The sequence below is a fragment of the Rhodnius prolixus genome, unplaced genomic scaffold (genome assembly GCF_049639745.1).
Source record: "Rhodnius prolixus isolate KJV_2025 unplaced genomic scaffold, Rpr scaffold_5, whole genome shotgun sequence".
Taxonomy (NCBI): domain Eukaryota; kingdom Metazoa; phylum Arthropoda; class Insecta; order Hemiptera; family Reduviidae; genus Rhodnius; species Rhodnius prolixus.
Genome location: NW_027411624.1, coordinates 40,603,794 through 40,619,667, shown reverse-complemented (window position 1 = coordinate 40,619,667; position 15,874 = coordinate 40,603,794). Strand labels below are relative to the sequence as shown.

Here is a 15,874-nt window from a genome sequence, read left to right as displayed (position 1 = left end):
TTAGATATAATAACAAAATTTTGTTAAACAGAAAGGTAGAATTGCTGAGGCAATGAACTGTTGGAAATCATGATGAGTATGATGGGTTGATCAAGAGCGGCGAAAGTGATGATGCTGCTTGATGATGATCACGCCGCCAGGGCGCGGAGGCTAACTTAATGAGCAAGATAACCATGTAAAGCAGTACTTCATTAACTTTTGCTTTCTTCGCGTGCTTTGGAATGGCCAAGGGAGTGGGCGGGGTAGTTTTCAGTTTATTTAGTTAACAGTGGTAATTCTTTATTTTGTAGAATTGCGTTTAATTTTTCTCTCTCATTTTATTTGTAGCAGAGTATTACGTAATTATTTTGAAAATATTTGAATAACTCTGCAGAATTTGGAAAATTTAATCAAGAAATTTGCTGATAAAATCTCTTGATTTTTCCATTGTAATTTTGAAAACTGAGAAAAATTTTCCACAAACTTAGAACGCTTACTGGAATGTTTGTTATCACTAGCATAATTCAGATAGATTATGCTTACTAACAGCTTTAATAATGTTGACTTGACAAGAATGTTGACAGACTGAATGAGAAGAGAGACAGGATTTACATACATACAAATTTACTAAAAATTATAGACCAATTTTACTGCAACAGTAGATCTCTTGGCCGCTGGCGTCCTCAGTCTTCTATGGGGATTCCCAGGAATGGAGTGGGAAGAAAGTTCTTGGATTAAAGGATGGTAGTGGAGAGGAAGAGAGTTATGAAATTGTCGGTACCGAGATGTGATGAGGTGGCGTACAACAGGAACACTGAGATCTTTGAGGATGGTCTGGTTAGAAATGTAAAATGGAACATTGGTGATTCTGCGAAGAATTTTGGATTGAAGTGTTGGTAGTCAGTTATAGTTAGAGCGTTTGGTAGAGGAGCCCCACACTTCTATTCCGCAAGACCACAAACGTTTCAGTATGTATAGTGTTGTAGATGAGCACTTTATTGTCTAGAGCAGTGATGGCGAACCTATGTCCCGCGCAAGCTTTTTTAATGACCCACAATTACTAGGCAACCATTTGTTTGTTTACGCGGGTTGATTTAGATTTTCTAATTGTGTGGATAATTTATATTCTATCTGTATTTTTTTCAATCACGCATCGGACACAAAAAAAATTTAAATGCTATCTATAACCTTTAGTTTGATCATTACAGTTCTAAAAACGCAAATGACGACAAATGCTTTTGTAGTATATTTGAAATAAAGCAAAAGTGTTTACAAAATATCATAATAAAATGTATAATTTTACTCATATTTTGTTTGTTACAAAAAAAATCGACAACCCAAAGCAAATAACCATATTTAGATTTTTCTTCAGATGAAACACACTTTTGTTCAGGTTTTGTTCAGTTATGTTTGTAAAAAAGAGACTTCCATAGCCACTTGTTTCGTCCCGTTTTACCCGTCAAGCCAACTTTGAATTTTAAAGATGTTGAGTTTTGAAAATATTCAGTTTACAATTTTTTAAACTCAACTCTTGTGCAAATGGCCATTAGTGACCCAAGAGCTAGTACTGAAAAGAAATAAACAAAATTTGACCCACGTCTCAAAAAGGTTCGCCACCCCTGGCTAGTCTAGAGTAAGAACGTTTGCTGAGTAATAGTAAGAGCAGTTTGTGACGTCGGATTAGTTCCCTGTCACTTTAAGTTTAGCAAGTAAACATTTCAAGTGAGTCTTTTGTCCAAACAGAGTCCCAAGTAGCGAACTTTTTATCCACAGAAGGAAGAATTCTACCATTTAGAAAAAAAAAAACACTATAGGATAAGTCGTTCTCCGAAGAGTGAAGGTGTTGTGGTTACAGTAGGAAATCTTGAAGAAAACAAACAGCAGAGTAGATTATGACAATTATCTGCGGATCAGTGGCATTGTTTATGAAAAACTTCCGGAAATGGTAACGCCTGAAGCTTTTTACTTCTACTTCAACGAGGTACTTGCTGTATCGTTAAATGAACATCCTTCAACAAACAGTCTTTCGAGGACTGCAGTTGTTCATTTCTGATCATGAAGATTGGAATCATGACTGAATCCAGGACCAAGCGTCCTACCAATTCTATCACTGCCTTCATTTAGATTCTTCTGTGTTTAAGAACAGCTTCTTTTTTTTCTTCGCGAACTCTTCTCTGCCAGTAGAACTGGTGCTTCTTCTCTCTGAATCAGGTTCTACCAGAATTTCATCAGCAAAGAGGGGATTGGTTTGCTCCACGAAACTCCTGAAGCAGGAACTTAACTATAGAACGTCATAGGAAGCAATGCCAGCTAAAGTTAGGAATAAGTTTCTTACCCAATCGATATTCCATTCAAAGGGGCTCAGTAAGCGGGTTGGATCAATTTGTTTTCACATAACCATGGCAACCACAATGTACTAACATCATCCCTACCACTACTTTGGTCAACGTGGATATTTTAATGTTATCACAGAATTAATTGTGCGTGTGTATATACATTAATTTTGAGATAAGGTGCACACATATCAGTACTTTTTCAAGTGTTTACTAGTCGTCGGAGGTGGGGATGAACGAGTAAACAGACGGCAGGTGTGTTTGAGTGAGGTGTCACACTTCAGTGATGTGCGCGTTTCATATGGTGTTACAAATTTTTTGAGTGTATTTATGTATTATGTAAGAAATCTATTTAGTGATGATAGAGCTGCTGACTAGATATTTGCAGAGAAGAAACTGGCATTATTGGTACAAACCGTGGAGATACTGTTATGGTACTTGTTATGGTATGTAAAGTACTTTATTTCCTCCCGATCATCTTTGTTTTCCTCGAATCTCTACCCAGTTTCTTGTAAGATGATTTTCACATGATTTGTAATTCGAACCACGCAGCGTAAATCTTACAGAATTCCTATAAAGCGAATGACACTCAAAGCCTTAAGGTCTCCTTTTTTTTTGGAACTTGTTATCAGGAAGTTGCTTCCAGACATTTGTTTTTCAACTGGATTTTCTTATTATTTTGCTAACTAAATAGTTCCGCTTTCCTTGGAAAACAGCGGTCTTCAAAAAATGTGATTAGCTCCACAGTACTGGATAATATCTTCCATTTTATCCATCTTAGCAGGTAGTCTTAGTTTATTGGGTCTCTTTCCGTCCATTTTCAGAAGTAGATCAATCAGTTTTATTGGTAGATCTATCGACTTTAGTTATGTTTCCGTCTTACACTGCACTTGCTGTCCACCTCCTCAATATGCACTTCAAATTAGGATTTCCCAGCCACCTTAATCCTCTTTCTTGTAGCGCATGCTAATAGATATTCTTCATTGTATTATTATTTTTACTTATTAGAATATAATTTGTTACATTTATTTTGGTTTTCATACATTTAGCGCCTTGATCAAACGATCGTCAGGCGAGTTCCACGCTTTTATAGTTCAAATTATACGATTATTTCCATAAAAATATAAATTCTTACAACTTAATTGATAATTTGGTAATTATATTATGCCAATACAGGCTTTTTAGAACCCATAAAACAATCAAAAGAACTATTATCTTGTAAACAAAGCACTCCACTACATGCGTAAATATATTTGTAAAAACTAATAATTCCTGTGTAATTAATCCCAGACAACTATTGTTGGAAAATGATGCATTATTAGAACTAATATAGGGCAGTACAATTCTTTCCGATATTCTTCATTGGATATCCTCCAATGGACCAACCACCTCCTTTATGGTGCCGTTTTGCAAAGTATCTTTCTTTCTTTTTTCTTTAATATCCCCTAGCATGCTTTCATTTTTAGTGAATCAATGAGAGCTTCGGCCTTCTTTCATCAGCACCACCTTTAACAGCCAGGTCATCTATCCTTCCTCTTCGGCACTACAGTCCTAAAAGGACCAAGGCCTGCTCAACCAAGGCTCTCCACTGAGGTCTATCAACAGCCTTTAGTCTCCACCTTCGCACATCCGCCTTCCTCAGATCCCACTCGACGCCATCAAGCCATCGTATTCTTGGCCTACCTCTTATTCTGACGCCTCCTGGCCTTCCAGGTCATCTATTCTGGTCCTTTATCTTCGTGCTTTGGTTTCATCCTGGACAGTACCCATGTATTTGTAGCAAATTTTGGCGATCTCTCAGCCACTCCTTAAATCTCCATCACTCCCATTCTCCTCCACATGGAGTATCTCTCTGTATCCTACCAGTGAAGTGGTTTTCTTCATCAGTCAAATCACCTTCTGGCCCTTCTGATTAGGGATTTTGATCGTAAATTGATAATTTCATTGTGGAAATCCAAGCGTTTGAACTTTCGGCTAATTACGAAACTAAGATTTTTCACGGGCTCCACAGACGTAAAATGACCATTTTCGAAATCAGATGACCTCCATTAAGTGCACAATGTTCACAAGACAAACTTGTACGTTCGCAACCCAATCAGGAGTTAGAAATGTGAATGAATCACGGAAGTTGGCATTTTGAGCTGCATTCTAAAAAATATTCTTCACCTAATGAGTTCTTCTCAAAATATTTATTTAAGTGAATACTTCTAATTAATAAAATTTGACATGTTAGCACTGGATAATGGTTAACAAAAGTTATATAAAGGTACACAATTAATTAAGTTTTCCAAATATATGTATTTATTTATTTTAATTTTTATCTCAGCTAATTTAAAAAAAATTTCACTTCAATAAATGAGGTCAGCTAAATTGCCCGTAATTTACACCTTATTTAAATAGAATAAATTAACTAAATACAGAAAAATAAAAAGAAGTGTTAAAAATATTTCACCATATTGTTTAACATTGTATAACCTTCATATTACCACTTTATGTCAGCTGATATCTCAAAAATAGAAGACTAATCTTTTAAAATTTATCTCATATTTCCACGTTCATGTTTTTCAATTAAAACTGTCACATCACCGATTAGATATTCTGTTGAACTTGAGGTCCAGAGTGGAGAAGGGAGAAGAATATTTGCCTTTATCCCTTAACGATAATTTTATTTTGGGGCCGCCCTACTTAGGGGTGATATTGTGTTCAAGGTTGAGAATTTAGTCGAATTGTTAAGGGTGTTTTTTTACAAGCTCTATCAGGCCACTCCTTTAGAATATCAATTTAGGGGGTGGACGTTTCTTTTTTTTTTTACAAGACTGATGAATGATGAATGAAGCTGAAGAATGGCTAGATAAATCTCAGCTTCAATCATGCTGATTCAGTCAGTCGAAATTTCCACTTCAGTTTGGTCGAATTGTCTCAGGGAGTACAAACAATGTTTTGTTTGTTTGTTAGTTCAGTCTCAGGGAGTGCGCTCTGGTTTTCAGTCGTTTTGAGACCGCTGCCTCCATGATAAGAATGATTGTACCAATGCCCAATCAATTATTCAATTAAAAAGTTTCAATCAAGCATACTAATCAAGTCAATAGTTTGTGTTACATCTATATTTATACGTACTGGCTTACAAACATTATTTAGAATATATAGACCACTTGTAAAAACTACTTTTTGACCTCAAAAAGGACCTCAGCAGTCCTCAAAACCCAGATTCCTGGTGAAACCAATATCAATGCTTCCTCTGCCAAAAAATAAAAATAAAAATTATGTACAATGCCACTTCCGTTTTAACTGAAGTTCTGTTAACTTATTGAATATAGGGGAAGAGGCGAAACCCCGTAAATCGCTCCCTATATAGCTTCCTCTGTGATTTGTAGATATTTGTGTGTATTAGTTAGAGATGAGCTAGAGTCTGCATATGAAAATGTTAAGAGGTGTTATTGTAAGTGTTGTTCGTGTTTGTTAGGCTGGGATTACCCGCAGGAGGCGCCAAAATCCCTGGAGAGAAGTGGCTAGACCACTTCCCTCTCCTACGGGGTGAGGCTTCAACTTTGGTATTTCTTTAACAGGAAAGTTGCAAATGCTGCTTAAGTAATCTACGAAGTACTAGGTGTTGTAGTTCGTGCGACTCTCAGAGACTGGATCTGCAGAGAGAGGGCATGAATAGAACTGGGTGATGTGTCCTGGGGTTAAACAACGGCAAGAGTATTATGCCCTGGATGTGTAAACAAAGAGCCAAAGAGACACTAAGCTTGGGCAAAAATCAGATTACTCTGATCGCAGGCCTATTCACAGGGCATGTAAGGTTCATGAAGCATCTTCGCAAGGTGGGTCTTATTAGCTCGGAACTGTTGTGCAGATTGTTGTGCAGGAAGAGGAGGAAACGGCCTATCACTGGTTGTTCGATTGCGCTGCAATCTAGCGGTTGTGCTATGAAACCTTTGGCTCTTTGAGACCAAAGGAGACAGTAGCGCAGAAAGAACTAGTAGGGGAAGTCCTCGAACTCTTTAGTAGAAGAGGTTTCGTCTACTAGATCCAAAATACACAATAAGCCTCTTGTGGCTGCGGTGCCTTGGTGCTTGGGTCCCTTCCCACATTCTATTCCATTCTAATCTAAGTACTATGTGGATGTTAGACACGTACATTCTTCCATTGGGGGATAAAAAATACGGAAGGAAGACTGTAATTGATTGCATCAGTCAAGGAATTTCCTTTTTAGGATATGTTAACCGAAGGAAGTCAAAATCCCTGAAGAATCGTCAACCCTAATGAATGGTTAGTTGTTTTTAATAGATACATCCGGTTGATAGTAGCGTGTATAATTGCAGAAGCCTTAAGGGCACAAATTCCTCACATCCCTTTACGTTATCCCCAATAAAATCACTCTTCCTGGAAATTTTTTTAAAAATGAAAACCTAGGACCTTTGTTATGTACAAAAAAGAAAATTGCTACAGGCAATTGGGGGGGGGGGGGGAAATTGCGAAAACTACCACATTTATATTTATTCGATTAAGCTTCGTATTTTTTAAAATGAAAGTGATTCATTAAAAATTGGAGCGAATTGATTGGATTAGGAAATAAATAAAAGAAAGTAATTCCTTCGAATCTTTTGATTAATTATTTTACCAATTGAGATAAAAAGATATCTTTTGATCAGTTTTTGAAAACGTTTCCATCAATCAACTGATACATTTCCCGATTTCCATTTAAAAGTGAATATTAAGAAAAATAAAAATGTAGCCTTCATTTCTATTTTATTCGCTAATTGGTTTATTTGTATTTATTAATTTTCTTGAGCGTTATCGCTTTTAGAATACCATCCATAGATAGATAGATTCTAGCAGAGCGGCCTTGAAGGTCTACGCCATCGCGACCCCAATGGATCCCACTAATCAGAGCTCCGCCCTCCAGATCTGTCCGTTTAATCACACTCTTAATTCAGGAGAGCGACTCCTGGGTAAAGCTCCTCAGGCCTTGGTCTTTTCCTCCCCGAGGAGTAACATCCTTAGCCAGGACAAGCCCCTTCACACTGACACAACACGTGCAGTGCCTGTTTCCTCCTTTTCCTGACAGAACCTACAAAGGCTAGAGCCATCTGACACGCCCATGCACAGGCATGTGTTTACTGAGCCTGCAGTGGGCCAGGTTAATAGGCCAACAATCATCCTAATAGCTGCACGGCCTTGAACGGATTAAGTCTACAGACAGCAATACTATCGATACTGACTGAGTTTTTTCTTGGACTGAATCGTATTCAGCCAATTTTGGAACCAATAATTGCTAATTTTTTTTGTGATGGTTTTTCCATGTTATCGATAGGCTTTGCACTTATTCGACAATCTGAACCATCCTTGCTTGTACATTCTGGATTTTCAGAAAATATTTCACCTATTCCCAATTCTGTTATCGCCAAACACCTTTTTCATAGCTCCCGTCTGAATCCTGGATGATGAAATGGACTATAAAAGGCAATTCTAATAAGAACTTACTTCATTCGTGTTCAACTACTCACACACACAAAAAGATCTCTTCTACAGCATCGCCTAGGATCCAAGAACTTCAAGAATGGACTCCACAATCAAAGAATCTCACAGCTTTCTACTAGATCGCCTGGTTGTACCACTCCAAAATATTCATTGCTTTTTATGAGTTCTAAGTCCAAAAATAAATAATTTTAGGTGGAAATCTGTGTTGAGGGAGAAGCAGGAAGAAGAAATGTAATGAACAGGATTCTGTAAAAGTGTCCATCAGCGACGTTAGAGAGGCGATCTAGGAGTACGCTATAATTGGAGGAATGAATGAATGAAAGTAAATTTATTATCCTGGGATTATTGTCCCCTTAGAATAAAAACATGTAGTTTGGAGGCCCTATTGGTTGGTTCTGTATTTTATATATTTTTATACCAAAAAATAGGCAAGTATTTACAAAAATAAGAATTAAAATTAAGGAAATAAATGCATTCATTTCGGAGAAAGCTGGGTAGAAAGAAGAGAATTGAACAGAAGGGATTTAAAGATAGATAGGGTAGGAGCATGGCGGACAGATGATGGCAAGGAGTTCCAGAGAGAGGTAGCACGTATTAGGAAGGATTTGTCAAAGGATGAAGTACGATGTAAAGGAATATAGAGTTCAGGAGGAACGAGATCTAGTATTACGAGAATGGATTGAGGATTTGAACTTGAAGAGTTGGAAAATGATGGTCCTTGAGATTTGATAACTTGGAAAAGGAATGAAGCCAAAAAATACTGGCAACAGTAAACAGGAATTGAAGCAATCGTAGATAGAAAGATTGATGTCACAGGATTTAAAAGATTCTTTGCCAGGAGAGGAAAGAATAGGAGCAGATTTTCCATTATCCTTTATTTGGCGGAAAACAAATTTTCTTCTAAATTTTCCACCCCTTAATGTACTGTAAAATTAAACGCCCTTAAATCTTAAATTATTAAATGAAGATTGAAGAAATGAAAAGCATCCCAGAAAGGAAACTTGTTGAACAGGCCAGATGTTCGTGAATTGCTAAATTTCCTTTTAAAAAAATCATTTTCTTAATTAACGCTTCATTTTTCCTCTCATTTTCCTTAATAGACTATTAAAAAGGATAATAAGCAAGATAAGATTTTTTTCCCCTTCATTAATATGCAATGTTTTACTGTAATTAAATTTACATAAAAAATTAACTCTCCCATTTATTGCAAGATTAATATTTTTATTGACAAACTTGGGAACTCCATTTTTTTTTTCTTTATGTGGGCGTGGCATTCGATCATAGCTGAAGAAATGGAAACTTTGTCAGGCTGCCATATCCGTTGGTAATGCTATCAATGAAATTTTGTCGTTGTAATAGATATTTGTGAAGGTAAGGAGTTCCAGAGAGAGGTAGCGCATATTAGGAAAGATTTGTCAAAGGATGAAGTACGGTGTGAGGGAATAGAGAGATCAGAGGTGACGAGATCTAGTATTAACGGGAATGGATCGAGGATTTGGACTTGAAAAATATAAGACTGGAATTGAAGCAATCTTCGGTAGAAAGATTAATGTCACAGGATTTAAAAGATTCTTTGCCAGGAGGGAAGAGAAAAGAAGCAGATTTTCCATTAACCTTTATCATACATTTATTTGAAAAAAAAATTTGTCTTCCGATTTTTCCACCCCTAGGTGTTTTTCCTAGTAAAAAAAAAACCTACCTGTCACTCATTGTCCAACATACACTGTTCTAGCTCTCCAGTTGGGAGAACTGCTCTCATATCCTTCCATCCAGGTGCTAAGAGTCCTTTCCTTTTTTTTTTGTTTCCCTCAATTTTCGGCGCATCAAGATTTGACAGTCATTGGTGCCACGGAGCTTTTTCTTTTTTCCAATGCACTCTCCGGACAGTGTTCTTTAGTTACCAGACAACACTACTGGGGCAGTGAGTTGTAAGAAGATCTCTTAGGAAGAGAAAATTGTAGGGGCCAGAAAGCTGGGATATCAAAACCCGGGTATCCAGTATCCACTAACCATTGGAGCTGATCTCTTCCCTTTCTTGGTCTTCTCCTCACCAATTTTTTTGTCTCCCCTCCACAGACTGAATCCCTTAGCTTCCTGTACGATCTCCTTAATTCCACCACTGACCTGGAGTGTCTATATCCCCTTCTTGTCTTGCCATTATTTTCCACAATTGATTTCACCTTCATGCCTTTTGATGTTTACTTCTGTGCCACAACTCCCTGTAACAGGCATTCTGATGTTGATTTCCTTTCTTTCATCTCTTGATATATTGTGTTATCTTTTTTTCCGTTTTATACTTGAAGCTTCCCTCCTGTTGGACATCTTCATCTAATGTCTTGTTTGGAGACCTTCATGCCAACTTCCATATCTTTTCTTTAAATTTACATTTTTTTCGGCCATTTCATGGTTTATTGGCTTTCCAGGTCAGACTTGGTAATGCCCTTGAACAGAAGTCAAGTTCTAAAAAATTGAAACATATTTCTTCATTCTTCTATTTCAGTGATTTCAGTGCCCCAAACCAGCACCATGTTAAAGAGGAAGTAGATGAGGTAATACTTTTGTTGAACACTGAATTTAACCCTTTAGAGACACCAAGATCTCTGAAAAAGTGGCTAATACATTCTTTAATTAACTTGCAGTCCGGGAAAAAATTACACCAATTGTTTTTGAAGTATGTGCCAGAAGTGAAGAGGAAAAGTTGTTAGAATTTTCCTCAAGTATGTGAAGAAAAGCATGATACATTTGGAAAGATAGGGAAAATTTTCTTGACACAAATATCCAGAACACTGGGTAATTTAGAACAAAACCGCTAAATACTCTTTAATGTCCTTAACTAGAGTACATTAAATTGAGTTCAGTTTGGTAAAGAAAATAGCTAAGGTCGTTATTTTCCATTTTCTCTGGAGATGACGTCATAAATAGGAAGTTGTTAGCGCCACACATGATGGTCCACAAGTTCTGTAACTAGCTGTGTTATACCCTTTCTTTCCTAGCTTAATACAAAGGGATCGGACCCCCCTATTCACCCCTCTTTCTTTGACCCTTTTTGTTCCATTATTACTTTGTTACAAAGTTCAAAAGGGATGGCTAACTAGAAGGCCAAGTCCCCTATTGGAACTTCCCTAGCATTTGTTACAATCAAAAGAAATAAATGTGTTTGTATGGTAAAGTAATGTGTACAATTGACAAAATTAGTTGACCCAAGGAAAATGCAATAGAAAACTATACTAATGGAAGAAACTATTGCACTTTTTAAAAAACTAAGGAAAATAAAAATCAGGATGAAAAAGGAAGAAAAAGTACTTCATAGAATTCTAAATAGGATATATTTTACAACATCCCTAAATCAGGACTACATCGTGTTATCAAATGCAGGCATAGAAATAGAATCATAGACGCAGAAACTAAGGAAATTCCAGTAAAACTACCAAAGATTTCCATTTCTTCCCTTTTCTATGAACTGCTACTTCCAAAACTGGCCAACCCAATGTGTATGATCAAGCCCTGGCATAGAAATAGAATCTTAGACGCAGAAACTAAGGAAATTCCAGTAAAACTAACAGAGATTTTCCATTTCTTCCCTTTTCTATGAACTGTTACTTCCAAAACTAGTCACCCTGATGTGTATGATCAAGCCCTTGCCTAGAAATAGAATCTTAGACGCAGAAACTAAAGAAATTCCAGTAAAACTAACAGAGATTTTCCATTTCTTCCCTTTTCTATGAACTGTTACTTCCAAAACTAGCCACCCTGATGTGTATGATCAAGCCCTGGCATAGAAATAGAATCTTAGACGCAGAAACTAAGGAAATTCTAGTAAAACTAGCAAAGATTTCCATTTCTGCCCTTTTCTGTAAACTGTTACTTTCAAAACTAGCCGACCTAATGTGTATGATCAAGCCCTGGCATAGAAATAGAATCTTAGACGCAGAAACTAAGGAAATTCTAGTAAAACTAGCAAAGATTTCCATTTCTCCCCTTTTCTATGAACTGTTACTTTCAAAACTAGCCAACCCAATGTGTATGATCAAGCCCTGGCATAGAAATAGAATCTTAGACGCAGAAACTAAGGAAATTCCAGTAAAACTAGCAAAGATTTCCATTTCTCCCCTTTTCTATGAACTGTTACTTTCAAAACTAGCCAACCCAATGTGTATGATCAAGCCCTGGCATAGAAATAGAATCTTAGACGCAGAAACTAAGGAAATTCTAGTAAAACTAGCAAAGATTTCCATTTCTCCCCTTTTCTATGAACTGTTACTTTCAAAACTAGCCAACCCAATGTGTATGATCAAGCCCTGGCATAGAAATAGAATCTTAGACGCAGAAACTAAGGAAATTCCAGTAAAACTAGCAAAGATTTCCATTTCTCCCCTTTTCTATGAACTGTTACTTTCAAAACTAGCCAACCCAATGTGTATGATCAAGCCCTGGCATAGAAATAGAATCTTAGACGCAGAAACTAAGGAAATTCCAGTAAAACTAGCAAAGATTTCCATTTCTCCCCTTTTCTATGAACTGTTACTTTCAAAACTAGCCAACCCAATGTGTATGATCAAGCCCTGGCATAGAAATAGAATCTTAGACGCAGAAACTAAGGAAATTCCAGTAAAACTAGCAAAGATTTCCATTTCTCCCCTTTTCTATGAACTGTTACTTTCAAAACTAGCCAACCCAATGTGTATGATCAAGCCCTGGCATAGAAATAGAATCTTAGACGCAGAAACTAAGGAAATTCTAGTAAAACTAGCAAAGATTTCCATTTCTCCCCTTTTCTATGAACTGTTACTTTCAAAACTAGCCAACCCAATGTGTATGATCAAGCCCTGGCATAGAAATAGAATCTTAGACGCAGAAACTAAGGAAATTCCAGTAAAACTAGCAAAGATTTCCATTTCTCCCCTTTTCTATGAACTGTTACTTTCAAAACTAGCCGACCCAATGTGTATGATCAAGCCCAGGCATAGAAATAGAATCTTAGACGCAGAAACTAAGGAAATTCCAGTAAAACTAGCAAAGATTTCCCATTTCTTCCCTATTTTATGAACTGTTACTTTCAAAACTAGAAAAGTTAATTTATTCTAGTTCCACTTAAAATCTATTTAAAACACGAACTAGCCTAGAATTTCTTTGTCTATATCCGGTTATGCACGGAAATGTGATTACTTAATTAAAAGCACGGTGAGATTGGGGAATTGACCTGTTCCTGTAAGGAGGGGACATATTGCTGCTGGGCAAAGTTATTTCCGCCAAATTATTATGCCTAGTTATTAGGCGGAAATTGCGTAACGTACCATTCGATGGGTGCAAGTATCTCTCTCATTTCCTTTTACTTTTTCTTTTTTTTGTAAGTAAGTCCATCGTACTTCTTGAAAGTGCCAAATTTTAGTCTAACTCACTAAGCTAGACTGGCAGCTGCTTTGATAATTTGGATTGGATACTGTTCAATGCACTTCGAGCGGGAATCTTCCTTGTTCTTTACCGAGAAAAGATGGAACTAAACCAACAATGTGATGAAAGAAAAAGAAGATTAATAACTTGTAAAATAGGCATTACTTTTACTACTTTACTTTTACTCTACTCCTAATTACTTTCGCTCCTCTTTCTATTCTTCCATTTACCTAATTGGTCGTTTGGACGTTAAGCCCTGTCTGCAAAAATAAATTAGGCGATTACTTTACATTGTTCCTTCGTTTTGTTAAATACCAGGCCGCCGAAATCGTTCCAAGATGAACGACAATGAATCATTGAGTTTATGAATGGCAATACCAAACATGAATGGATATGATTTCATTTATTGAAATGAAGCACCAATGAATACATCAACAGTATTTCATTCATTATATTAATTAGAATGTAAATACAATACATAAACTGATATGAATACATACAATTAACTGAACAAACATTAGCTTAATAAGTCATTCCCTAATTATAATAGTTTTAGTAAAAGTTACCTGTAATTAATAACCCAGTTTATTTGACAGCTTTAGTAAAAGCAAACACAAATATGTATAATACTTTGCTAAGCAAAATTATTCAACTTAATTCCGGTTCCAACCTGTCCAAATTAAGCTCTCCGTAAATTCTCTACTTTGCAAGTAGTTAATTAATTTTATTGATGTTCCCATATTAATGGTCTTCTCTTAACTAATTAGTTGATGATTAGTTTGAATTTTGTTAAGGATAGTGAAAACTATAATTATTTATATACAGATTGTGTTCATTTTAAGACGGCTCATTTCATGCTTAAACGGTTAATCTGAGCAAAACATGGTAGAGGAAAAATTTTGTTGCCCGTCACCTCTGGTTTCAGAATATGAAACTTGATTTTTAGATTTCTGCCCGCAGTACGCGGCTGACGAGCGACCAAAAGTGAGGGTTTGCAGTTGACCCCCATTTTCATATACACAGTTTTAAAGAGTATAAAAAGTTATGAAAGAAACCGGAAACCGCAATTCGATATCTTCAAAATTAAAGGTGCTAGGCCATTTCAAAATCTGGTATTTATTAATCATATTTCAATTTTTTTAACTTGTTATCAAAGAGAAAGAAGAGCACACGATAGGTCATTTTTATGTATTTATTTCATCCCCTTTCTACTAAAAATATTGCCAAGGCAGTAAAGCTAGTATTTTTCTTAATATCGGGAGATAAGTCGTTTTCCGAGTGATTTTGCTGAGAAAAATCAATTATTAAGAGCTTTAGATGTTCTGAAGCATACACAAAATGGCTAAAAATTAATTTTACATCTGTTACAAACAAGAAGGTTTAATAATTATTTGGTAATTTTGGGAGAGTTGCGTTTAATTACTAAAAAAAAAATTGGAAACCTCCTGCCACATATTTAAGTGATCAATATCTTTCATGTAAAGGATCAAACTTATTCCTTAATTTATCAAATAATGCACTTTACGCAGCTTGTGCAGCATCTACTGTGCCTTCAAAGGTGCCTCCTCTGGCTCGCAAGCCAGTTTAGTCAGGTGGTTATCATCTGCTCTCTGTATCTGAGGTTAAATTTTTTTTAAGATTTAATTTCACTAAAATTTTCGGGTCACACTTCCTTCCGGCTTTTTGAGTTATATTTTTAATCTTTAAGAATATTTTATAGTTTTTAATAATATTAAATGTCCAAACTTTACAGATGTTTTCGTTTAAGCTGATATTTTTATCTTATCTAGTGACAACATATTATGAGTGTATAAAATCAAATATCCCCCTAAAGATAAGACCAAAACAGTAATTCTTTAAAGTAAAAGCAAACAGAGTTATCCATCACTCCTATTTAATGGGAAAAGTCCCAAAATTCTGTAAAAGTTCCTGGAAAATGAGGACTTTTCACAAAATAGTTTAACCAAATTCCTTCTGGAAAAATTTAGGTTTTGTATAACGATTAAAAAGTAAAGTATTGAGGAAAATATATGGTCCAGTGAACGAGGGAGGAAGATGGAGATTCCACACCAACTTGGAACTGCAAACTCTGTATGGAGAAGCAGACATCGTTCAATGTATTAAAAAAAGGAAGATTAAGTTGGTTAGGACATGTGGAGAGGATGGTGGATAACTGAATCCCTAAACGCCTTTTATATGGAAGGCCCGGAGGCAACGCAGAATAAGAGGTAGGCCAAGAATGAGATGGCTTGATGACGTCGAGGGGGATTTGTGGAAAATGGGTGTGCGAAGGTGGAGACTGAAGGCTCTTGAGTGGAGAGCCTTGGTTGAGGAGGCCCTGGTCCTTTTAGGACGGTAGCGCCGAAGAGGAGGAGGATAACAATTAAAAAACTCTTCTTAAAGCTGAACCTCTAATACTCGCCGAAGAAGCGAGGATAGGTACTTCAGAAAGCATTTAAGGGAATAGAGAAATATAGAGCTGGAAGAAGAATGACTTTTGTGGACTCCATGAAGAAAATACAGCGAAAGGTGGTAGCTGTCCAAAAGCAAAGAGTTCAAACTCCTGTAGGGGGGCCAGTTTTGGAAATCTGAGGAAGATTTTTTTTACAGATCAGCTTGCTGATCCTCTTACCTGATTTTCTGATGCTCTTACCAGAGGAGAGATTATATCCAACTACCACCGTAGA

General features: G+C 36.5%; 1 protein-coding gene across 2 annotated transcripts in view; it reads left to right on the top strand.

Annotated features, from left to right (window-relative positions):
• Window positions 1-2,578: 2,578 nt before the first annotated feature.
• LOC141457941 (tyrosine-protein phosphatase non-receptor type 13-like) overlaps window positions 2,579-15,874 on the top strand; it is a 274,406-nt gene continuing 261,110 nt past the window's right edge. The window contains exon 1 of one of the 2 annotated variants that reach the window (XM_074135343.1): window positions 2,579-2,758. In XM_074135343.1, the coding sequence (XP_073991444.1) occupies window positions 2,671-2,758 (88 nt within the window). In that variant the 5' untranslated portion in view covers window positions 2,579-2,670. The remainder of the gene's footprint in view (window positions 2,759-15,874) is intronic. The other variant, XM_074135342.1, reaches the window with a different exon arrangement.